Genomic DNA, 26,586 nt, shown 5'->3' on the forward strand with positions numbered 1-26,586 from the left:
TAGAACTCATCTAAACGGTTTAGTTTATTTAGAAGAATATATAAACATTTTGTATAGAAATTTTAGTAATGATTTTAAAATAAAGCTCTATTTTTATTATATTTTTCAAAAATAAAGGAGAGTTGGAAGGTAAGAAAGATGTTTATAGTTTCAGATTCTACAATGAGATAAAAAGGCCTTTGTACATTTTGATATTGTCGAAAGCATAGGTTATTGTCAGACATTATGAGTAAATGTTAAATTTTTCCCTAGATTTAGTGCCAGATATTAAGTTTATTAAATTGTTACCACAACCAAAGTGATTGTAAAGTCACTGAATATAATCATTCCCTTTTTAGGACTTTAATTTTCACTTGTTTAGTTTGTTTCAGGAAATATATATATATTTTTTTCAGCTCAAATTGGAATGCATAATGTGGTAAGATTTGCATAGTAGTTAAGATGTTGTGGTCCTTGCCCTCTAGAAGCTGTATGTGTTTTTGATTACTATCATATACTTCTCTTTAATTCTTAAACTGTTCTTCACTTCATACTCTCTAATTAGCCTCTTATCTGAAATCCGTGCTTTTTATACTTTTTATGACAATAGCATTGGTCTAATTTCAGAAAAATATGTTGAGAAACTTTTTGGAGTAAACAAAGATCGAATGTCAATGGACCAGATGGCGGTTCTTCTTGTTAGCAATATCAATGAAAGTAAAGGCCATAGTGAGTATTAATGTCTCCCCCTCTCACAAAAGGATATTGTAGTGTCTTTATGACAGCAAATTTTCTGGCATTATGTTCTCATTATAAAAAAATTATATAAGGTGTCCCAAAAAATGCATACACACACTTTGAATAATTATAAAGGCAGTATTTTTAAAATATATTTCATTTTCAAAATTGAGCTATCAGCTGTTAATGTGTGTATACATTTTTTGGGGGACACCCTGTATATATGTCATTTCTAACACAACAGAATAAATTTAGCTCTTTTTTATTGTTATTTGGGTAGCCTTCAAAACTATAAAAACTAGATGTGTCAACTGAGTCTTTCCCTGTCTACTTTAGCACCTCCATTTACAACCTACAAAGATAAAAGAAAGTGGAAGCCCAAGTTTTGGAGAAAACCTATTTCAGAGAATAATTTCAGTAGTGATGATGAACAGTCTACTGGACCAATTAAGTATGGTAAGAAGTAATTTAAGATCCTGAATCATTCAGTTGTGGTGTTATATTTTACTAATCTTTTGGTGTATCTACTATTGTAGTTTTTATTTTTTCATTTCTATTTTTAAAAACCAGTTTTGGCATTAAAGGCAGTTAGTAGTTCTTCATTGTGTAGAACTGTCCCTTGCATTGCAGGGCATTTTGTATGGTCCAGTAAATCCAGGGATGACTCTTTAGTAATTGTGACAACTTCAAACCACTGCCTGGCTTGTGTCTTTTTGAGGGCAGATGTTTTATTTTATTTAATCTTTGATTTGAGCCTGTGTTTTCTGACATGCAGTAAGTAGGCTCACGAAATGAATGAATAAATGAATGAACAGTAATATACGAATGTGTGCCTATTGTCAAGCACATCTTGCATTATAATCTCAAGTTTACATAATTTAATTGTTTGCTATTTGTGGATTAGCAGATACCTGATAGGTGTATGCTCTCTTATGCTTATTTACATTAATGTAACACTTTTTCTCTTAATTTAGATATAGTAGAATAATTAATCTTCATAAATTATAACTTTTCCTTAGAATTTCATGAGTGTGATTATCAGATGATGGCACTTACCTTAAAGTAGGGAGACCATATTTCTGTTTGGCCGAGCAGAGTCCTAGTTTAAAGATGAGACCAGTTGTTTTTTTCTTGTGTCTGTGGGTAAGAGAAAGTATGAAACTAATGAAATCTTTTTATAGCCTTCCAGCCAGAGAACCGAATAAAAGTTCCAGCTTTGGATACAGTTGTGACTCCAGATGATGTCAGATACTTTACAAATGAGACAGATGACATTGCTAATTTAGAAGCAAGTGTGCTTGAAAATCCTTCTCATGTACAACTTTGGCTCAAACTTGCATACAAGTACTTGAGTCAAAATGAAGGGTAGGTCTACTTCTAGTCTTTGTGTAAACTTGCACATTTATATTTTTGTGTTTGAGGTTCATTCCTTCTGTGGTAAGCATATTTCCTTCCTAGTATCAATGGAACCTTTGTTTTTTTGACAGAGCTAAAGCACTTTATTGTTTAAAAGCTATTAGAAAATGTTTAAGATTAGATCTTGAGTTGTGTGCATGTCTCAGTGTATAGGTAATAAATTAGCTATAGTTTTTAACTCTAGTGATCTCTTATTTCAAAGTAGGATTAGTTAAAACAGTAAGTTCTCAGTGGTATAAGGATTATTTTTGGGGGTTTTAAAAAAGTAGTGGGACAGGTTAAATTTTTTCATTTTCATTTGGAGATTTAAAGCTTGTTTAAGACCCTCTAAATTCTGGTGATTTGCCTTGTTTTCTGCATGTAGTGTTATATTACATGTATGCAAATAAGGTGAATAGTAATTTATCTCACAATTGGCAGTTTCTTTTGTATAAATGTATATTCTAACTCCTACTTTTTGATAGTTTACCAGAAATAATCTTTTCTTATTAGGAATAATCTTTTATTGTCTCAATTTTAAAATGATAATCAGTTTTTTTTTTTAAAACAGGCTACTCTGATTGTCTGTCTTAGAACTCAGTATAAAAGCTTTTAATAAGGCAGCACTGCAGAATGCTAATACACCTTACATACCTGAATATGGTGCTTATTTAACGTGCCCTGTGTGTCATTTCCATGTTAATGGGATAAGTTGCAGTGTTTTCTTTTCTGACTCATTTACTGAGTGAAGTCCAAAGAACTGTACATTATTTTATGAATAGGATCATGAGAGACAATTATCTTCTCCAAGATATAGCAAGACCTTGACCGTTGAAAAGAACTATTATATTGAAAGCTTTGATATTTTGTACTGGCAGTAGCTGGCCTTGAGGGAGAATTGTTTAACTTTTTCCATTCCCAGATCAGTGTAAATCATAAAAAGGTATTGCTGAGTATGGACATAAAGTACATTTGAAGTTGATAATTTAGTGATTTTTATAACACAGTTGTTTTATCTGGTAAATGCTAACTGAGCATCCACTTAGAAAGGAATTGTTGGGTCTATGGGAAATAGGAACAAATGTGACAGAAAATCCTAATCTACCAATTTTTGTCATATGTGACTAGTTTCTTGGTAGGTTTTAGTAGAAAATGGAATTTAAAAATTGACTCAGTAGAGTAGCCCAATTTAAAACTTTTCAAACATTAAAAAATCTTCCTGCTTTTCTTTTAAACATGTAGGCTATGTTCAGAGTCTTTGGATTCTGCTTTAAATGTTCTGGCGCGGGCTTTGGAAAACAACAAAGACAATCCAGAAATTTGGTGCCATTATCTCAAATTGTTTTCTAAAAGAGGAACCAAAGAGGAGGTGCAGGAAATGTGTGAAACAGCTGTTGAATATGCTCCCGATTATCAAAGTTTTTGGACTGTGAGTAGAAAAGATAACATAGTCCCGTGTGTGCACATGTAGGTGTGTGTGTATATGTATTTATAACTTTGGGTCATCTTAAATATTGATATATAGCTTAATAGATCATATTCTTTATTTGCATATAGATATGATACCTTTACTTTTGTTGTCCAGTAACCTCAAAACCACTTCTCTGTGTCTAGATTAATTTAGACTAAACAAGAAGAAAATACTTAGTGAAGAGGTGATTTTTGTTGTTGTAAAACTTCGTTGGTATAGAAAAAATATGAACATTTTAATACCTATTCTTAAGCAGTTTTTTAAAAAAGTTATTATTATTAATCCTTACCCCAGGATATGTTTTTATATTTAGAGAGAGAGGAAGATGGGGAAGGGGAGAGAGACAGAGACAGAAACATTGATCGGTTGCCTCCCATATGCTCCCTGACCGGGGACTTGAATCTGCAACCTAGGTATGTGCGATGACTGGGAATTGAACCTGCAGCCTTTTGGTGTATGGACAATGCTCCATCCAGCCAACTGAGTCACCCTGCCAGGGCTCTTAAGCAGTTTTAGTTTATACGAAGTTAAGTGAATTTTGTGCAAAGCATCTGGAAAAAACTTCCTTTGAATTTCTTATTCATGTAAAACATTTTCATGAGTGCCAAGAAATAATATATTATCTGTCATTTTTTTTCAATATGTTTTTTTTTATTTTTTTAATCTTTATTGTTCAGATTATTACAGGTGTTCCTCTTTTTTTCCCCCATAGCTTCCCTCCACCTGATTCCCCACCCCACCCCATGCCCTTACCCCCCGCCACTTGTCTTCATCCATAGGTGTAAGATTTTTGTCCAATCTCTTCCCGCACCCCTCACACCCCCTCCCCCCTGAGAATTGTCAGTCCACTCCCTTTCTATGTCCCTGATTCTATTATATTCACCAGTCCATTCTGTTCTTCAGATTTTTTATTCACTTGATTTTTAGATTCACTTGTTGGTAGGTATGTATTTGATGTCACTTTGTTGTTCATAATTTTTATCTTTACCTTTTTCTTCTTCTTCCTCTTCTTAAAGAACACCCTTCAGCATTTCATGTAATCCTGGTTTGGTGCTGATGAACTCCTTTAGCTTTTTCTTGTCTGTGAAGCTCTTTATCTGACCTTCAATTCTAAATGATAGCTTTGCTGGGTAGAGTAATCTTGGTTGTAGGTTCTTGCTGTTCATCACTTTGAATATTTCTTGCCACTCCCTTCTGGCCTGCATAGTTTCTGCCGAGAAATCAGCTGACAGTCATATGGGTGCTCCCTTGTAGGTAACTAACTGTTTTTCTCTTGCTGCTTTCAAGATTCTCTCTTTGTCTTTTGCCCTTGGCATTTTAATTATGATGTGTCTTGGTGTGGTCCTCTTTGGATTCCTCTTGTATGGGGTTCTGTGTGCTTCCTGGACTTGTAAGTCTATTTCTTTCACCAGGTAGGGAAAGTTTTCTGTCATTATTTCTTCTAATAGGTTTTCAATATTTTGCTCTCTCTCTTCTTCTGGCACCCCAATAATTCGGATGTTGGTATGCTTAAAGTTGTCCCAGAGGCTCCTTACACTATCTTCATATTTTTGGATTTTTTCTTTTTGTTTTTCTGGTTGGGTGTTTTTTGTTTCCTCATATTTCAGATCTTTGGTTTGATTCTTGGGGTACGTTGATCTACAGTTGAGTTTCTGTATATTCTTTATTTCAGACAGTGTATGTTTAATTTCTGACTGGTCCTTTTCCATTTTTTTGGTATTCTCATTAAGATCCTTAAAGGTCTCACTAAGTTCCTCAGCGGTTTTTAGAAGATTCTTGAGTAACCTTATAAATGTGGTTCTGAACTCTATGTCGTCCAGTAGTTTGCTTTCTTCCATTTCTCTCATTCGTGACGTGTTTCTTGGTCTCCGCATTTTGCTGCTTCCTTGTGTTGATGGAGTGGCTTTGTGTGGTAGGTGACCTATAGGGGCCAGTAGCTCAGCCTCCCCAATCACCTGAGGTACGCCTTTGGTACACCCCTTTGTGGGCTGAGTGCAAAGTCTTGGTGTAGTTAAGCCTTGATTGCTGTTGGTACACTGGGAGGAATTGACCTCCAGGCCAATTGGCTGTGAGGACCCGCTGTGTCTATAATGGAAGAACTGCTGCGCTGGAGACACGCTTATGGTGCAGGACTTGTTTCAGTGGGGCTTTGGTGCTCACTGAGTCTGCCTCTTGAATGTGTCACTTATGGATGTGAGGAGTTGAAATCTGGTGTCTCACTCTGGCCACTAGGTACACTGGCTTCTGGATCTCCAATGGGGTGCAGGTCAGCTACTGTCTGAGGCCACCCAGCAGGAGCTACAGCGAGAACTACAGTTTTCTCCTCTTTGCTTGGGGTTTGGAGGTTTTGGAGCTGTCTGACCCGGCTGCAAGTTTGCTAGGTTAAGCTGCAATAGGGCAGACCATTCATATGCTAAAGCCGCTGCTTGGAGCTTGGGTGGGTTCGTAGATTGTGCGGGGCGGGGTCTCAGGGCGTGACTAGGCTAGGGCGTGGCAAACAGCGATGGCTGCCAGAAGTCGGCTCTGCGTCTCCGAACGTGTCCCTGTGTCCTGCGCCCTGTGTCCCTGCGTCCTGCGCCCTGCGCCCCAGCGCAGTAAACAGTTATTCCTGCACGCAGCCCTGCAAGCAAGCCTCCCTCACTTTCCGACCCTATGGCAGACAGTCCAGCTTCTCCCCGTAGGAGTTTGGGTCCCCCCGTGTCTCCCCAGAAACTGGAGTTCGGAGTAATCGGGAGCTTGTCTCCCTTCGGGTTGAAAACAGCAGTGCTCCCGATTCGCGCGTCTCCGTACCTCAGCTTTTCCGCGCTTGTGCACCCCTCAATGCTGTTTGCTCTTTCCTTCTAGTTGTAGAACTTCCACTCAGCCAGCTTTCCCATGGTTCTGGGTGATAGACGTTTTGTCTTTTAGTTGTAGTTTTGAAATTGTTGTGCGAGGCAGCAGTTTAGGTGTTTACCTACGCCGCCATCTTGGATCTTCCTCTTCAATATGTTTTTATTTTAGAGAGAAAGGGGGAGAGAGAGAGAGAGAGAGAGAGAGAGAGAGAGAGAAACATCAATGATGAGAGAGAATCATTGACTGGCTACATCCTGCATGCCCCACACTGGGGATCGAGCCCACAACCCGGACATGTGCCCTGACCCAGAATCAAACTGTGACTTTCTGATTCATAGTTCGATGCTCAACCACTGAGCCACTTCGGCCTGGCTGTCTTCATTTTTATAGAACTAAATATTAATCTGTAATTCATACTAATATTGAACCTGGCCAACATATAAAGATTTGGTGGAAAAATAGGTCTTTCTCATTTTCTGAGAGAATCGTCTGTTTCCTACTCAGGTTTAAACTTAAAATTTTAATGAATCCACCTGTAAAAGAAATACTTATTAATATCTGAAATCTTAGCAGCTAAACTCAGAAGCTGTTAGAGTCAGATACACATTCCGATAAATCTATTACTGTCAGATCTATCATTTTCTTGCCAATTTGAAATTTGAAACAAATAAGAATTGTATAACATGGTATCCCTTAATGAATTAACTTGCCACTCTAACTAGCCTAACATAGGTACTGAATAGATGTGAACAGTGAAATATGCTTGATTTTTTACCTGGAGCCTTGTAGTACCAAATTAATGCTGTTGATCACCACAAGATTTTTATTTTATTTTTTTTTTCTTCTTTTTCAAATTTTTATTAAGGTATTATATGTGTACATATCTTACCATTGCCCCCCCCACCCCACTCCCATACCTGCCCTCACCCCCCAATGTTTTGCATCCGTTGGTTACTCTTATATGCATGCATACAAGTCCTTCAGTTGATCTCTTATTTCCCCCACCTCTCCCTAACCTTACCGCTGTAATTAGACACTCTGTTTGATGCTTTACTGCCTCTGTAACTATCTTTTGGTTCATCAGTTTATAATGTTTTTCATTATCCCTAAATGAGTGAGATCATGTGGTATTTTTCTTTCATTGACTGGCTTATTTCACTTAGCATAATGTTCTCTAATTCCATCCAGGTGTCTACAAATGGTAGTAATTCCTTCTTTTTTATGGCAGCATAGTATTCCATTGTGTAGATGTACCATAGTTTTCTGATCCAGTCATCTGCTGACGGGCACCTAGGCTGTTTCCAAATCTTAGCTATTGTAAATTGTGCTGCTATGAACATAGGGGTGCATATATCCTTTCTGATTGGTGTTTCTGGTTTCTTAGGATATATTCCTAGGAGTGGGATTACTGGGTCAAATGGGAGTTCCATTTTCAGTTTTTTGAGGAAACTCCATACTGTTCTCCACAGTGGCTGCACCAGTCTGCATTCCCACCAGCAGTGCACGAGGGTTCCTTTTTCTCCGCATCCTCGCCAACACTTGTCGTTTGTTGATTTGTTGATGATAGCCATTCTGACAGGTGTGAGATGGTATCGCATTGTCGTTTTGATTTGCATCTCTCGGATAATAAGTGACTTTGAGCATGTTTTCATGTGTCTCTTGGCCTTCCTTCTGTCTTCTTTCGAAAAGATTCTATTTAGGTCCGTTGCCCATTTTTTTATTGGATCATTTATCTTCCTTTTATTAAGTTGTATAAGCTGCCTGTAGATGTTGGAAATTAAACCTTTATCAGTGATACCATTTGCAAATATGTTCTCCCATACAGTGGGGTTTCTTGTTGTTTTGTTGATGGTTTCTTTTGCTGTGCAAAAGCTTTTTATTTTGATGTAGTCCCATTTGTTTATTTTCTCTTTGGCTTCCATTGCCCTAGGGGCAGTATCACTGAAAAAGTTCTTTTGGCATATGTCTGAGATTTTGCTGCCTGTGGATTCCTCTAGTATTTTTATGGTTTCCCGTCTTATATTTAAGTCCTGTATCCATTTTGAGTTTATTTTTGTGTATGGTGTAAGTTGGTGATCTAGTTTCATTTTTTTGCATGTATCTGTCCAATTTTCCCAACACCATTTATTGAAGAGACTGTCTTGACTCCATTGTATGCTCATGCCTCCTTTGTCAAATATTAATTGCACATATTGGTTTGGGTCGATATCTGGATTCTCTATTCTATTCCATTGATCTATATGTCTGTTCTTGTGCCAGTACCAGGCTGTTTTGAGAACAGTGGCTTTGTAATACAGCTTGAAATCTGGTATTGAGATCCCTCCTACTTTATTCTTCTTTCTCAGGATTGCTGTGGCTATTCGGGGTCTTTTTTTATTCCAGATGAATTTTTGGAGAGTTCTTTCTAGGTCTGTGAAATATGCTGTTGGTATTTTAATGGGGAGTGCATTGAATCTATAGATTGCTTTGGGTAGTATGGACATTTTGATGATGTTGATTCTACCAATCCATGAACATGGTATGTTCTTCCATCTGTTTACATCTTCCTCTATCTCTTTTTTCAGTGTCCTGTAGTTTTCCACATATAGGTCTTTTACCTCCTTGGTTAGGTTTATTCCTAAGTATCTTAATTTTTTTGGTGCGATGGAAAATGGGATTGCTTTTTTAGTCTCTCTTTCTGTAAGTTCACTGTTGGTGTATAGAAATGCCATAGATTTCTTGGCGTTAATTTTGTATCCTGCTACCTTGCCGAATTCATTTATTAAGTCTGTTAGTTTTTTGATAGAGTCTTTCGGGTTTTTTATGTACAATATCATGTCATCTGCAAATAGGGACAGCTTTACTTCTTCTTTTCCAATTTGGATGCCTTTTATTTCTTCTTCTTGTCTAATTGCAATGGCTAATACTTCCAGTACTATGTCAAACAGGAGTGGTGAGAGTGGGCATCCCTGTCTTGTTCCTGTTCTTAGGGGAAATGGTTTTAGTTTTTGCCCATTGAGTATGATGTTAGCTGTGGGTTTATCATATATAGCTTTTATTATGTTGAGGTATGATCCTTCTATTCCCACCTTGTTGAGAGTTTTTATCAAGAAAGGGTGTTGGATTTTGTCAAATGCTTTTTCTGCATCAATTGATATGACTATGTGATTTTTATCTTTCAATTTGTTTATGTGATGTATCACATTTATTGATTTTCGGATATTGAACCATCCTTGCATTCCTGGGATAAACCCTACTTGGTCATGGTGTATGATCTTTCTGATGTACTGCTGGATCCGATTTGCTAGAATTTTGTTGAGGATTTTGGCATCTACATTCATGAGGGATATTGGCCTGTAATTCTCTTTCATTGTGTTGTCTTTATCTGGTTTTGGTATTAGGGTGATGCTGGCTTCATAGAAGGAGCTTGGAAGTGTTCCTTCCTCTTGAATTTTTTGGAATAGTCTGAGGAGGATAGGTTTTAGTTCTTCCTTGAATGTTTGGTAAAACTCTCCTGTGAAGCCGTCTGGCCCCGGGCTTTTGTTTGCCGGAAGCTCTTTGATGACTGCTTCAATTTCTTCCATAGTTACTGGCATATTGAGCTGTTTAGATTCTTCCTGATTGAGTTTTGGAAGGTTATATTTTTCTAGGAATATGTCCATTTCCTCCAGGTTGTCCAGTTTGTTGGAATAGAGTTGTTCGTAGTATTTTTTAACAATCCTTTGTATTTCGGCGGGATCTGTTGTTATTTCACCTCTTTCATTTCTGATTTTGTTTATTTGGGTCCTCTCTCTTTGCTTCTTGGTGAGCCTGGCTAGAGGTTCATCAATCTTGTTTATCCTTTCAAAGAACCAGCTCTTGGTTTTGTTGATCTTTTGTATTGTTTCTTTGGTCTCTATGTCGTTTATCTGTGCTCTGATCTTTATTATTTCCTTCCTTCTGCTTACACTGGGCTTTTCTTGTTGCTCTTTTTCTAACTCTTTGAGTTGTTGGGTTAGGTAATTTATTACCCCTGTTTCTTGTTTTTTTGCAGTAGGCTTGTAGAGCTATGAACTTCCCTCTCAAGACTGCTTTCGCTGTGTCCCATAGATTTTGGATTGTAGTGTTTTCATTGTCATTTGTTGTCATGATGTTTTTTATTTCTTCTTTGATTTCTCTGGTAACCCAGTCATGGTTTAATAGCATGCTGTTTAGTCTCCATGTGTTTGATTTCTTTGGGTTGTTTTTATTGTAGTTGATTTCCAGTTTTATGCCACTGTGGTCTGAGAAGATGCTTGATATGATTTCTATCTTCTTGAATTTGAAGAGACTTTGCCTATGTCCCAACATATGGTCTATCTTTGAAAATGACCCATGTGCACTTGAGAAGAATGTATATTCTGTGGCTTTGGGGTGAAATGTTCTGAAGATGTCAATTAATTCCATCTGGTCTAGTGAGTCATTTAGGATTGATGTTTCTTTGCTGATTTTTTGTTTAGAGGATTTGTCCAATGGTGATAGTGGGGTATTGAAGTCTCCTACTATGATTGTATTGCTGTCAATCTCTCCCTTGATTTCCTCCAGGAGTTTTTTTATGTATTTGGGTGCTCCTGTATTGGGTGCATATATGTTTACCAGAGTTATTTCTTCTTGTTGGATTGCTCCCTTTAGTATTATGAAGTGGCCTTCCTTATCTCTTGTTATGTCCTTCAGTTTGAGATCTAATTTGTCAGATATAAGTATTGCTACCCCAGCTTTTTTTTCAGTTCCATTTGCCTGGAAAACCTTTTTCCATCCCTTCACCCTCAGTCTGTGTGCGTCTTTTTTTCTGAGGTGGGTTTCTTGTAGACAGCAGATATATGGGTCATGTTTTCTTATCCAATCCATTACCCTATGTCTTTTGATTGGGGCATTTAATCCATTTACATTTAAAGTTATTATTGATAGGTACTTATTTGTCGCCATTCCTATTCTTTACACCTGTGTTCCTTCTTCGCTTCCTATTTCTTTTTTTTTTTTTTTTTACAGCAGACCCTTTAGCATTTCTTGCATTGCTGGTTTGGTGGTAATAAATTCCCTTAGTCCTTTTTTGTCTGTGAAGCTCCTGATTTCACCTTCAATTTTGATTGACAGCCTTGCTGGGTACAGTATTCTTGGATTCAGACCCTTCCTTTGCATGACTTTGTATATTTCATTCCATTCCCTTCTGGCCTGATGAGTTTCTGTTGAGAAATCAGTTGCTAGTCTGATGGGGGTTCCTTTGTATGTAACTTTCTGTCTCTCTCTGGCCGCTTTTAAGATTCTTACTTTGTCGTTGGTGTTTGCCAATTTAATTATAATGTGCCTTGGCGTCGGTCTTTTGGGGTTCATTTTGCTTGGGACTCTGTGAGCTTCTTGGATTCGTGTGGGTTTTTTCTTCTCTATATCAGGGAAATTTTCTGTCATTATTTCTTCAAATAGGTTTTCTATTCCTTGCTCAGCTTCCTTTCCTTCTGGAACCCCTATTATGCGGATGTTGTTTTGTTTCGTGTTGTCCCAAAGTTCCCTTAGGCTCTCCTCCTGCCTTTTAATTTTTTTTTCTAGAAGTTGCTCTACTTGGGTATTTTTTCCCATCTTGTCTTCTAGCTCACTGATGCGGTCCTCTGCTTCTTCTAGTCTACTCTTGATGCTTTCTATTGAGTTCTTTACAGCAGCGATGTCATTTTTCATTTCTTCTTGGTTCTTCTTCATTTCCTCTTGGTTCTTGCTCATATTGTCAAATTTGTCTTCCATTCTTTTCAGCCACCTTATGACCATTTCTCTGAATTCTTTTTCTGGAAGGTTGCTTGCTTCCATTTCGTTTACTTCCTTTTCTGGTGATGCCTGCTTTTCTTTCATATGCGGGCTGTGTCTTTGTCTCCCCATGGTCTCTCTTCTCTGGGTGTCTGGTTATGTAGTTCTCTCTCTCCTTATCCTAGGCGAAATCTGACCTTTCCGTGTTGGAGTGTAGAGCTCCTCTGAACCCGTGTGTTTGCGCCAATTGGGGAGCGTTGTTCTGGGGCTCGCAGCTGTTCCGTGGGTGCCGCAGTTGTCCACCACAAGATTTTTAGAGTGTAATATTTTTCCTTAAAATTGTTTGGTCTTAAAGGGCCTTTTAATTTCTTGATTAATTTTTTTAAAGTATGTTTTGTTGATTTCAGAGAGAGGAAGGGGGAGGGAAAGAGGGATAGAACATCAATAATAAAAGAGAATCATTGATCGGTTGCCTCCTGCATGCCTTCTACTGGGGATCAATCCCACAGCCCAGGCATGTGCCCAGACCAAGAATCGAATCATGACCTTCTGTTTCATAGGTTGACCCTCAGCCACTGAGCTACACTGGCCAGACTGATTAAGTCTTTTTAATTATTTTGCCATCTAGTTCTAATATGAATGCTATTTTTAGAATTTTTATATAGTCACACACCTAAAGCAATGCAAATTGTATCTATACTAATAAAAGAGAAAGATGCAAATTGACCATACATCCATGACGACCACAAGCCAATCAGGAGCGAGTATGCAAATTAACCCAACAAAGATGGAGGGTTAATTTGCATACACATGCGCAGAGCAAAGACTGAAGGCTCCAGCCCAAGCTAAGACTGAAGACTGAAGAGGCTTGGCTTCTCCGCTGCGGCGAGAGTGAAGGCCTGGGTCCCAGGTGCCAGAGGAAAACCGGTGCCGGCAGCCAGGGGAAGGAAGGCCTATTGCACAAATCTTCGCGCAACGGGCCTCTAGTGTGATCATAAATGTGAATTTTTGGGGATAGATCATGGTCTTGCTGTCATTTACCTATTGATTCAAGGAAAGAAAAGATGGATTTTTTTCAGTGATAATTCTGAGAGTAGATCAGTATTATTCTAGTGTTCATCTGATTTTCCTTTCCAACTTGTGGTAGAAGGGGAAATCTAGGTTATAGTACTGGAAATGAGTTTATGTATATTTATAATGTTCCTTTTTGTAGAAATTGAAGATTTAATATGAGACAGTTTCATAATGAGATGTGAAAAATATAAATTTTACATCTTATCTTATGAAGCATGATTAATTTTATGAAATCTCTTTGGGCAGTTTCTGCACCTAGAAAGCACCTTTGAAGAAAAGGATTATGTATGTGAGAGAATGGTGGAATTTCTGATGGGAGCAGCCAAACGGGAAGCATCAGATATTCTGTCCTTTCAGCTTTTAGAGGCTCTTTTGTTTAGAGTTCAGCTGCACATATTTACTGGAAGATCCCAAAGTGCACTTGCACTTTTACAGGTAAATAGTTGTTGTAGCTTTTAATTATACTTTGTAGAGAATTGGCTTTAGATTTGAATTCTTGTTTTACCACTTACTAGTAAGTTGTGTGACGTTGAGTAAGTTTATGATTGTTTCCTCATTTACTTAGTGGGGATAATACCTTCTTTAAAGTGTTTATGAGGTTTAAATGAAACTAATGTATGTCCAGTATCCACCAGAATAAACTTCAGTATTTAAACAAGAAGGTAAAAAAATTAGTTCATGTGAAAATCTGTCAAATGGATGCGGAGTTTTGTTTGTTTTTATTAATTTCTCTTTATCTTATTAGATTTTTAATAACAAGACATTAAAATGTTCAGATAAATTTAATCTTTTTAATTAAGTATGTTATGAATCTTAGCATAATAAAATTTGTTAATTTGATATTGATATTTCTAAAATGCTTTTAATTAAAAAAATTGGTGACTTTCAAAAGTTTTAACATAGGTATTTAAGAACAACTCCAAAGAAATACAACTGTTTTATTCATTGTTGCCTTTACATTTGAATCTCAGGAATAGGAGTCATTATTTTAAAAAGCACTGAGTTACTTTTTCGTTTACCTAGAATGCATTGAAATCGGTTAATGATGGAATAGTAACTGAGTACCTTAAAACAAGGGATCGATGTTTGGCATGGCTAGCCTACATACATCTTATTGAATTCAACAGTCTCCCATCAAAATTTTATGATCCATCTAATGCCAATCCTTCAAGAATTGTTAACACAGAACCATTTATAATGCCATGGCAAACAGTTCAAGATGTAAAGACTAACCCTGATATGTTGTTAGCAGTGTTTGAAGGTAAGTATAAATGTTTATAAATTATTTAAAATATCAACTTATCCCTTTTATGGTTCTTCATAATTAAGTAGAACAGATTTATAAATTGCAAGTTGTAGTTCTATGCTATAGTTCAAGATTAAGTATTGAATCAGAAGAGATTGGCATTGGCATCTATGAAAGCTAGGAACTGTACATAATTAACACTACGTAATTACTTTTTTCTGATTATAGCAAAGGATATTAGCTAGATGAATAGATTTGATAGGTTTAATGAGTTGATTGAATTTTTAAAAGCAATTTATCAAGGTGAAAGTTAAAGATTATATTTTATTTTTCAAGTAATTAATATTTGATCCATCAATCAATGAATTTGATTGTTACTATATACTAAATAATTTATCTGCTCTGGGACACATAAGGTATAAAGCCTATTCCTTCCTACTAAGAAGTATATAACCTAGTCAGAAGATAAAATCTATACATTTGACATAGTTATTAACAGATGAGGCCAGATAACTGTGAATTAGTATATAGTCTAAAATCTGTGCTTATAGAAGAGATTAGAATCTGTGGTTGATACAGTTATATGGTACAGGCCATAAACCGAAAGGGAAGATATTATTGTAGGTTGGCATGATTAAGAAAGTCTTCATAGAAGAATTAGGACTTAGAGCTGGATTTTGAAGCTCAACTATGATGTGACTGAATGGGCCTCTTCAAAGATAGGATCCTTGTTTTACATCTACATTTTCCAAGTGCCTACAATGTTTGACTTGGTGCTGAGTGCTTTGTATAAATGTTTATTGAATAAACCAGCGAAGAAGGCAAGGGGAAAAAGAACATTCCTGTTAGGGGAGCTAAGTAAGTAAAAAGCAACAAGTGGATAAGAATTGGTACATTGGATTTGAAGGGAGATTAGAAGAAGGAAGAGTGCTTATTAAAGTGAGTTTTGTGCTAAAGAATAGTAGGAATTAACTTTCATAAGTGGAATGATACCTACCAAATTTTCAACTTTGTATAAGTGTATTAGACTTGATGACAGTAGAGGTTCTTGAAGAAAGAAAAAAAAAATGTGCTGAAGAGAATGATACCACAGGTAGGAAAACCAACCAGAAACTCATTGCCATAACTGAGGCAAAAAAAAAAAAAGTAAACTGGGAGAGAGAGTATTTATTAGAGACATTTAAAGTTAGCACATAGAAATGCAGGGGACAGATTAAATGTCAGGGAAGGAGAGAAGACATAGTTAAAGATAAATTCAGGGTCTTGAGACTAGCAAAAGGAAAGTGCATTAGTAGAAAACTAATAAAATGGGAAGACTGATTTTGGTAGTAGAAATAGTATTTGTGAATGGTAATTGGTTATCCAATTGGAAATGCCTGTTGGCAGAAGGAAATAAGGAAGATAAGGAAATGGACCTAAAGTGGACAATTATGGATAGAGAAATGGATTTGGAAGTTAATTAACGTAGAAGTTACGAAATTACAAAATGCTTTGCAGTTTTTAATGTACTCTCTCAGTAAATTATTTAGTAGTTGAAGCTATGAGGTATTTCCTCTGAGGACATAGACATTTAAAACTATAGTAGTTAGAGGTTAAAGGGAGTATATGAGACCAAGAGAACATATAAACAATCATTTAGAAGCAGAGGCAAAAAGAAAAGAAAAAGAAGAGGAAGTACATTCATCAAATGTTAATCAAATAAAATGAATGTAGAGCTAGGCTTTCAGGTTTGTTTAGTTATGATCGTGTAACTGAACTTCAAATGAACAGTTTCAGAGTGGCATTCACTTTTAAACTCTGAAATCTGGGGGTCATACTACCATTGGGCAAGGAGGAAATAATGACAGTTGCACAAAGTAAAACATGATACTATTCTCTAAGAAGTAGCCTGGTCAAGTAAAATACTCTTTTTTTTTTTTTTTAAAGTAAAGTATTCTTTACAAGGGGGAAGTGTATTTTGAAGGAGTAAGGAAAAGATCTAGTTTATGGGGAGACACTTAAATGGCTGTATGACAGCAGTCAAGGTCTCTTGAACTGGGTCAGAGAAAGAAGAAAAGGTAATTTGAATTTTTTTTTTTTTTAGATAAGTTTTAAGGAATTTAGGAAAATGAAGGGACATTTGTTGAAATGAAAATTTTGATAGATACAAGATCTCATATTTTATTTTTACCAGGAAAGTGAGGGTAAGAGATTGAATTTTATGAGTTTGGAGATATCTGAAATATCTCCTTTGGGTAAATGTCGGGAGCTCAGAATAAGATGATGGTCAATCAAAGGGCTAGACCATCTTCTCCTATGGTCTTTTAGAGTTGAAAGAACAGTCAAATAACTAATTCTATGTTTGATTCATGCTATTGTGATATTTTTGGATAGATGCAGTGAAAGCTTGCACAGACGAGAGCCTTCCTGTTGAGGAAAGAATAGAGGTCTGTGTTCCACTTTACACAAACATGATTGCTCTGCACCAGCTTCTAGAGAGGTAAAACTTTCAATTGGCAAACAGTGAACCTTGTGTTAAAAGTTGATTTTTAAAATATGTATAGACATGTTTTTTTCTTGTTAAGGTATGAGGCTGCAGTAGAACTTTGTAAATGTTTATTGGAATCTTGTCCCATGAACTGCCAGTTGTTGGAAGCCCTTGTTGCTTTATATTTGCAAACAAATCAGCACGACAAAGCCAGGGCAGTGTGGCTTACTGCATTTGAAAAAAATCCTCAGAATGCAGAGGTTTTTTATCATACGTGCAAATTCTTCATCATGCAGGTAAAAATGAAATGACTTAGAATGTTTAAATGTGATGTATTTATGTTTCACAATTTCATAAATTATTTCAGGCATCAGCCTCTTCAGGATGCTTCTACTGGTCCTTTTGCCCTTTGCAAATTATTTTAGATATTCCTTCTCTCTCTGCTGTAAAATACCCTGTGTATAGTTCTACCATTACCTTATTAAATTGCTTTGTAATTTTGTTTAGAGCTGCTTTGTAGTCTATGTTAAGAACTCCTTGAGGGCAAAGACCATGTCTTAACTCAGATTTGGAGCCCCAACACCTAGCACAGTGCCAAAAATATATTAGAAGCTTAATAGTTAATTGGTGGCTGCAACTTGAGACTGGTGTATTGGGTGTCAAGCTATTTAATAGTTTAGTTTAATTTGGAAATCAGAATATAGAAATTATCTCTATCCCACCTATTCAAGAAACCTACTCAAATAGTGAATTTTAGGGGTTTTCCTCCCTTGAAAGATTTTAATTAAACATTGTAAGCCTAACGTGTATTCCTCCTTCCTCTTTTAAAAATAGAATCGAGGGGATAATCTTCTTCCATTTTTGCGGAAATTTATTGCATCCTTCTTTAAACCTGGGTTTGAGAAGTATAATAACTTGGATCTGTTTCGGTAAGTTTGTAGAACTCTTAATTTGCAGAGGAATGAGAGAGTATAGTTCATTGGGAAGACTACAAATTTTTGTGTGAGTGATTGACTACATTTTAAACTAATTTAAAAAAATACTTGAACACCCTCTTAGACCATTAGGAAGGCAATAGAATTTAATAGAAATGGAAAGATGTAACATGCGTTATAATCTTTAAAGACACTAATGAAGGTTTATATTAACACCGTGATAACTCATTCTGCTTTTAATTTATTGTTATTGTTAATTTTAGCATACAATACCATGTCAGTGAATTATCCTGAGACAATAAGTGATTTTTAAAAAAAATGAGCTTTAATTTATTTTATTGGTGCTCTAAATAAAGTAGATATAAATAATTTGCCTCATACCGTTTTATTTTTTTATTCTAAAGAGAACTGCTCTCACTTCTGAAATGTTGAGTAAGAAGCTTTATAGGATTCTTTTCTCAACCATCACTTTCTTAGTAAGTTATGTAGAGTTCTTTATTTACTGCTTTGGTTTCACTCTGAGTTTTTTTTCTAACAACAAGGTCACAGCAGATCATGAAGAATGATTTTTTTTTTTTTAAAGTTCTCTTCCCTTCTTCATCCTCACCTCTCTGTAATGATCAGAACACTTTTTATTGATTTGGAGAGGGAGAGAGAGATAGAAACATCAATGATGAGAGAGAATCATCAATAGGCTGCCTCTTGCACGCCCCACACTGGGGATCAAGCCCACAACCCAGGCATGTGCCCTCACAGGGAATCGAACCATGAGCTCCTGGTTCATAGGTTGATGCTCAGTCACTGAGCCACACTGGCCGGGCTATAAAAAACATTTTAACAAACAACTCACATTTTGTTAAGTCACTGGTCCATCCACTCTAGAATATTTTGTGAGCATGGCAGTTTTATTGGAGATTTGCTAAAAAAGTTTTGGACCACTATTCTTTCCTAGACTTGGGTCTTTACATCTGTCCTCTTATGGTAGTCAGTTTATTGACAGTGATTTCAGTGCTCTTTTGAAATTCTTTCTGCTGTGTTATATCTAGATTAATAGCTTAGAATAAATTACAAGAGAATAATTAAAAAATACAAATTAATAGAGAATTAAACTATTCTATAAGGAATTTAGAGATTATTCAGCTTTCCCATGACTTTCTTCCTGTTTAAATTAGATTGCTAAAACATCTCAATCTCCAGCACAGGATAAATCCAAAGCTGAACCAAACTTTTTACACGCTTGCTGATTTTGGTCTCCTATTGGGCATGGAGATAATTGGTTTAGCTTAAAAGATGTTACCAGTTTTTGCTGTAGTATCTAATCAAAGATCTTCAGGTTATTTGATGTTAACTAATGAAGCAGGATAAATAACAGTGTCAAAAAAAATTTGAAAATACGTTGCCTCCAAATAATCTTCTGGTTGTTTACTAAGTCATATTACTTTATTAAATTTTTTGTGGGAATAGTCATAATTCATCCAGAGTTACAAGAAAAAGATATCTGGTGGTGAGTCTTTTTAGGTAAATCTGAAAACCTTATTTACACAAAGTGTGCATTTCTGTGAATTTAGGAAATCTTTTTTTGTTTGTTAATCCTCACCCGAGGATATTTTTCCCATTGGTTTTTTTAGAGAGTGGAAAGGGGGTGGGGAGGAGAGAGAAAGAGAGACATTGATGTGTGAGAGACACATCGATTAATCGGTTTCCTCCCACATACACCTTAAACGGGGCTGGGGATCGAGCCTGCAACCGGGGTATGTGCCCTTGACTGGAATTGAACTCGGCAGGACCCTTCAGTCCACTGGCTGACACTATCCACTGAACTACACTTGCTCGGGCTGGAAATCTTTTTTACGTCACATATTAGGAGAATGGCAGTAAGTGTAAGGTAGTTGTAGGCATTGTCATATTTACTGATATTGATATAAAAATTTAAATTTATATATTGACAAAGTTTAGTAATAGAAGTCTGCTGTTAATAGGTAAAACATCTCAGGAGTAGAAATTATAAAATAAAAAACTTAGAACTCTAATATTTACTTAGAGTTTGATTTTATCGTTTCCTTTTTTCTATGTAACATTTAGTATAAAGGCAGAAAGAGCTAGATGTGGTCATTGTCATGTGTTTCAAATCAATTTGAAGATTAATAGATGAAACTATAACATTTAACCTGGAGATTTCATTCACTTTACCTAGGAATAGAATCTCATATAGATTAGATTTGAATTTACCTCTTACCTCAGTTTTCAGTTGAGAAAACTAATATCCTTAGAAGATACAGTAAGTGATTAACTCTGTGGTAATATAGCTAGTTACGGCCAAGTTGGGGTAATGACCTAACTTCTAGATATCCCATTTCTTCCCTTTCTCCCATCCTTCCTTACCCCCAAAGCCTCCATACAGCCTTTTTAATCCATTAAAACTTAGCCCCTTGAAATAATTTTAAAATCCAAGGTAAACAGTTATACTAGTGTGTCATTGTTGAGGTCAATGTATTTCCTTTAAAAACATGATTCCTAAAGATGTTGGTAAATATTATACACACAAATTCAAATATATTGGGGAGAAACTTGAATTAGTTAAAGTCAAATAGATTTCATTACTAATTGACTTTTTAGAGTCTTTAATATCCTAATATGTATGGTGGCATTTCAAGAGGGGGCTATAGTTCAATCTTATTTGATCTTAGTCTTCTTTTGGACATGTGCCTTATGAGCCAATATGTTATAGAATACACTTTGATATCATGTCTAATATTAAATCTGTAATAGTATGTGTGTGTTTATATGGGAGATATTGTTTTTATTTTTTAATCCCCATCCAAGGATATGTTTATTGACTTGAGAGGGAGAGAGGAAGAGGAAGAGGGAGAGAAAGAGAAAGAAAGAAATATGGATGTGAGAGAAACATCAATTGGTTGCCTCCCATATGTGCCCCGGCCACGCCCTGACCGGGGATGGAATCTGAAACCTTGGTATGTGCCCTGCAATCTATTTGGTGTATAGGATGATACAACCTTTTTTTTTTTTTTTTTTTTTTTTTTTTATAAGTTTTCTTGTAAAACTTTTTGTTACGAGAAAGAACTTTTTTTTAGAAGAAAGCACAGATTTTACCCTAGTTAGAGCATCAAACTGATAACGCCAAGATTTGTGGATTCAATCCCTTGTCAGGGCACATACAAGAGTCAACCATTGAATGCATAAATAAGTGGAACAACAAATTGATCTCTCTCAAAATCAATAAATCAAAATTTAAAAAGAGTAAAACAGATTTTTATGGGACAATTTTATATATTTGGTTGTCTCATTTGTTATTCTCTGGTTTTAATTAGGTTCAACTAGATGATTATTGTGGTTTAACTCTGGAGATAGAATAAATCATTTTAAGAACGAGTTATTCATGCAGGTATAAAATAATAACTATGTGATGGTAGAGATGTGACCAAAGCAGTGTGGTATGCATGTAAAAATTAAAGTCATTACCTTACAAAAATATTTCAAGGAAATGTAAGTTGAAACTGAGGGGTTCTTTTTGTTTGTTTATCTTTAAAGTATTAGTAGTTCATGTGTGCATAGGCATAATTTCAAACAGTATTTTTCCCCCCAGGTATCTCTTAAATACCCCAGGACCACTTGACATTCCAGCCCATTTATGTAAAGGGAATTTTGATGATGAGATGTTTAACCACCAAGTTCCTTATTTGTGGCTGATTTACTGGTGAGACATTATCAGCTATGGAGAGAAATGTTGCATACTAGGCTAGCACTTGTTATTTGTTACTGAATTACACTGTGTTAAAATTAACCTGATATTAAACTCATTGCAGCAAAATTGAAGGGATGCTAAGGTTTATACATTATTAAAGAAGAAAGATCAAAAGAAGGATTCCATTGTAATAATATTTGTAATGTTTAAAATTTACTTTGTCATTCCTTTACCTAATAGAATTGAGCTGTAGACATACAATGTTCTCCTTCATTTTTTTAAACAGCCTTTGTCATCCTCTTCAAGCAAACATTAAAGAGACAGTGGAAGCATATGAGGCAGCATTAGGGGTGGCCATGAGATCTGATATAGTGCAGAAGATTTGGATGGAGTAAGTTTAGTTCCTCTTAATAAGAATGGTATTTGGAATAAGGGGATATGGTGGGTAAAGGTTGATTGGCTTTCTTTGTGAGAGAATTACTGGCCTAATTATTCTAAATTATAATATTTTTCTTTTGGCAGTTATCTCGTCTTTGCCAATAATAGAGCTGCTGGATCCAGAAACAAAATCCAAGAATTCAGATTGTTTACTGATTTAGTGAATAGATGTTTGGTTACAGTCCCTGCCAGATATCCCATTCCTTTTAGCAGTGCTGATTACTGGTCCAACTATGAATTTCATAATAGGGTAAGGACTTAAAACTTCCTTTTTTTTTATGACGTTTACATAAAAGAATGGGCCTTAAAAATGACAGCAAAACTCCTGTTTTATATCAAGAGAGCTTTTCCTAGGATCACTTTTCTAGCATTTATTCTTTCTCTTTTTAAAAAATTAAATTTATTGGGGGTGACATTGGTTAATAAGATACAGGTTTCAGGTATACAATTCTATGATACTGTTCTTCTTGATCGTGTTTACTACATATCTCTTCCAACCGTAGAAAGAGCCCTTTAAGGTTCGATTAACATGCATATATAAATTATGGTATATTTAAGAAAATTTAACATTGAAGCAAAATTGAAGAGATGTTAGGGTTTAATATGTATTAAAGAAGAAAGGTCAAAAGAAATAATTGTAATTATATTTGTAATGTTTTGCTCAAATAGTTGAAAATTTTACTGAATGAAAAATTCTGTAACTTCACAGTAAAAATGGGCTTATTAGTGTAGCTATTCTTTTTGTTAATATTTTGTCAAGGAAATAGAGCTGTTGATAAAGCATAAAAAAGCTGAAATCAGATGCTGTTTAGAATTTTAAGAGTAGAATTTGACTAATGATAAATTTATAAAGCTATCTTCTTATAAGCAATGAAAGTTTTTTTGTTTTAAATTTTCAGAGACCCCTTTCATTCTGTGCAATGCATATACATGTTTTCTTTTTTGGGGTAGGGTGTATTGCTAATCAGGATAACCAATTATTATGCTTTGTACTTCTATGCCATTCTTTATCCCAGGATCTCAAATCACTTTATGGACATTAAATCATTTACACACGGGCATTCCATGAGCAAGATGTGGCAGGTATTATTAGCCCCATGACTTGCCCAGCTATACAGCAAGTAAAGGTAGACTCAGGAATGAAAACCTGGACTCCTGGCTTCTTGTCAGTGTTCTTAGTCCATGGCTGTCATCACTAGACCATATTTCCTAATTCATGTTTGGAAAATCACTAATAAATTTAATAGTAGGAGCTGTAACTCATAGCATCATACATTATTATAATTTATACATTCATGTCTTAAGACCATTTTGGTTTTCTCATTAAAACAAATAGGTAATTGGATTTCACATCTTGTTGCATTTATTTTTCCTCTCCCCTCAACCTTTGCAGGTTATTTACTTTTATTTGAGCTGTGTTCCAAAGACCCAGCATTCCAAAACCTTGGAACAGTTTTGCACAATCATGCCAACTAATTCCGGGCTTGCACTGAGGTAGGAAAAAAAATTCTTTTGGTTCTCAGCCTAATAGTATAGGCTTTTCATATAAAATTATTCTTAGCTTGATAAGAACAGTCTGTTCTTCCACTACTTATTCATTGATATATATGACTTCAATTTTAGAGTTGTTAAGCAATAGATAACTACTCATGTAAAAGTCAGCATAAAAATCTGGTTACTTCAGGAAACTGTGCAGGTTATAAGGGGAAGGGGGCGTATAATTCAGTAAAGTTCATGTGTGTTTCCTAAGCACATACCATGTATTCTTAGCATAGGTATTGTAAGCACTAAGTGTGGTTTTACATGGCAAAGGAACATTACTTAAGAGATTTTTAAAGTGCTACAGAGATAGTAGCCAACTATATATCTGGGTTGGCAAAAGGAGGTTTACACTTGTGAGTATATGAAACACAGAATTTATTCTTGTGTTATAATAATAATCTGCATGTCTTTTTCCATACGAACAAATGTAAACATACTTTTGCTCACCCCTGTATATATTTGGGTTACTATGACTTTATTTCCAGGTAGGTCAGTTGATCTCAAGGATTAGCATGCACCAGGAACCAAATGCAGATTCCTGAACTTGAGCTCTCAAATCACATTTGAGAAACATTTATCCGGGGATTTCATACATTCAATTAGGAGATCTTTGAGCATTTCTTTGTAGTTTCTCTTCTCTAATAGAGAAAACTCATTTTTACACTTAAGAATTTTACTTTTTAATTCAAAAAGGTACCCTACATACTAATGCTTTGGGTTCTACTTGTGCAGTCATTCTCACTGCATCAGTTGTATCTTCTGTTTCTAAGTTTTAGAAACAGATTGCTGGATCATAAGGTACCTAAAATATTTATCAAATATTCCTTAGTGTTTCAAAGTATTTATATTCCTCTTAGCGTGTACTATGTGTAGGAAAATGGGTATAAGAGATTGGAAAAAAAAAACTCTGGCTAGTGTGGCTCAGTTGATTGGTCATTGTCCCGTGCACCAAAAAGGTTGCTGGTTAGATTTCAGGCCAGGGCACATGCCCAGGTTGCTGATCTATCCCTGGTAGCAGGTGTGCAGGAGGCAGCTGCTCCATGTTTTACTTTCACATCATGATTCCTCTCTCTCTAAAAATCAGTTAAAAAAATTTTAAAAAAGAGAGAGATTGAATAACATTTAAAGGCCTAAGGCTGTGACAAAAATAGCCATAGCATTAAAAAAAAATTATTAGAAAGCATGCTAATCTACAGAAACTAATTACAGAAATTTGTATACAATATGCAACATCATCTTTGGTGAAACTCGTGAAATAGGAAATGTGGTTGTTTTGGACTAGTTTCTGTTAGGATAGCATTTTGGAATATAGGTAGTTTAATTGTTAGTTTTCCTGGTAAAGCTCCACTTCTTTGTTTTGATGCTTTTAATTTCCTTGTCTTTTTTTCAGAATAAAGAACTTAGTAATTAGTCACTGTACTTACATTTTAGCTCAAGAAACACTCATAATTGAGTGTACTCTGTTTAATAAAGAGAGAAAAAATACCAGGAAATTGTTGTATCAAGTCATTATTTTAGAAAATTTGGGGGAGGGGGCACATGGAGTATAATTTGGAGAGAATGCTTTAGTATTCTATAGGACTATGTGGACCTTATTTTAGTTTGTTGAAGATGGCATAGGTCTTGACTGGACCTCTTGCTAGTTTGCATGTTTCTGTCCCAGGATAATTTTTGTAAGAGCCATTCTATACATACTTACTGAATAGCCTTGATGGAATTTAACTGACCAGAAATTGTACCTCATCAAACATTCTGTTCATAGAGCACATTTGGGGTTTCCTACACTTGCAGTGCTTTGTTCATTTTCCTGAATATACATTGCAGGCTACTTCATCATGAATGGGAAGAAAGCAATGTTCAGATCCTGAAACTTCAAGCCAAGATGTTTACATATAATATCCCAACTTGCCTGGCCACCTGGAAAATGTAATGCAACAATCATGTATATGTTTTTATAGCTATTGCTTTTATTTGTAAAGTTTGCTCCAGACAGGTAAATTTTAAATGACATCTATTGTTTTCATTTTTTTTTTCCTGGACAGATTTTTAATTTACATTTGTTTTTGACACTGCTGAGATTTTATATTGAGCATATAAAGCTCATAAACAATTGCTTTAAACACAAAATAGGTAGAATTGTAATTTTCTTTGAAAGAGAACATTTAGATAACAATACTGTTATCAAATACATAAATCTATTACACACATTTTAAGACAATCCCTTTTGAAATTCGGGGATTTCCCTGGCTTGTAGTGTGATGTTATCTTTCTTTTAAAGGTGATAGTGCCAGGTATTTTTTACTAGTAATTATGAATTTTTCTTGAACGTTATTTGTGTTCAAAACACTGGTCTGCTTTATTCTTGTAAAGTTGATAAAAATTGTTGAATTTTTCTTTTCACTATAGGTTACCCTCCTTGGAAGTTTAGCCTGTTACTTTCAGGAAGTTTTGTACTCAGATTCCCACAGTCAGTATTCTGCCAGTGGTAGTATCTCATTTTGTTCAAAGATATATAAATTTTTCTTTTCCCTTTTCTATATTCCTTTTTTTTTCTTAGAGCCATTGCTGCTGAGATTGTTTTAAAGGGACAAAGAGAGGTAAGCCATAATTGACTATCAGATGGGTCACGTTTTTTAAGCTATTCTGCCCCTTTTATTGACTTTAAAAAAAAATAAAGCATAGAAGTTAACATTCCGAGAACTGTAAATGTTTGGAAATTCCCAAACCCAATGTAACCATTTTATCTTGAATAATCATAATAATTATGAATAATAATAAGTATTGTTCAAATAGAATTATGAAGGTGTTTATCATCATGTTTCCTGATGGAATTGTGTGTATATCTATCTTATAGGTCCACCGTTTATATCAGAGAGCCTTACAGAAGTTACCTCTTTGTGCATCACTGTGGAAAGATGTAATGCTTTTTATCTTTTATTTCACCTTGAAGTTTTCCTATAAATTTTCTGCATGTGCCATATCCATTGATGTGGTAATGCTCAGAATCTAGCTAAATCTTACTTCTATGCTTCCCTG

General features: G+C 35.5%; 1 protein-coding gene across 4 annotated transcripts in view; it reads left to right on the plus strand.

Moving 5' to 3' along the window:
* ZFC3H1 (zinc finger C3H1-type containing) overlaps positions 1 to 26,586 on the plus strand; it is a 76,351-nt gene that overhangs the window by 48,793 nt on the left and 972 nt on the right. For 2 of the 4 annotated variants that reach the window (XM_080661714.1, XM_080661715.1), the window contains exons 19-34: positions 607 to 708; positions 1,054 to 1,173; positions 1,899 to 2,082; positions 3,355 to 3,541; positions 13,466 to 13,654; positions 14,243 to 14,480; positions 16,839 to 16,944; positions 17,030 to 17,228; positions 17,767 to 17,861; positions 21,457 to 21,582; positions 21,857 to 21,961; positions 22,093 to 22,258; positions 23,402 to 23,502; positions 25,375 to 25,476; positions 26,108 to 26,147; positions 26,405 to 26,467. In XM_080661714.1, coding sequence (XP_080517840.1) covers positions 607 to 708; positions 1,054 to 1,173; positions 1,899 to 2,082; positions 3,355 to 3,541; positions 13,466 to 13,654; positions 14,243 to 14,480; positions 16,839 to 16,944; positions 17,030 to 17,228; positions 17,767 to 17,861; positions 21,457 to 21,582; positions 21,857 to 21,961; positions 22,093 to 22,258; positions 23,402 to 23,502; positions 25,375 to 25,476; positions 26,108 to 26,147; positions 26,405 to 26,467 — 2,123 coding nt within the window. The remainder of the gene's footprint in view (positions 1 to 606; positions 709 to 1,053; positions 1,174 to 1,898; positions 2,083 to 3,354; positions 3,542 to 13,465; positions 13,655 to 14,242; positions 14,481 to 16,838; positions 16,945 to 17,029; positions 17,229 to 17,766; positions 17,862 to 21,456; positions 21,583 to 21,856; positions 21,962 to 22,092; positions 22,259 to 23,401; positions 23,503 to 25,374; positions 25,477 to 26,107; positions 26,148 to 26,404; positions 26,468 to 26,586) is intronic. The other 2 variants (XM_080661716.1, XM_080661717.1) reach the window with 1 other exon arrangement.

Source organism: Plecotus auritus, assembly GCF_963455305.1.
Source record: "Plecotus auritus genome assembly, chromosome: 3".
NCBI lineage: Eukaryota > Metazoa > Chordata > Mammalia > Chiroptera > Vespertilionidae > Plecotus > Plecotus auritus.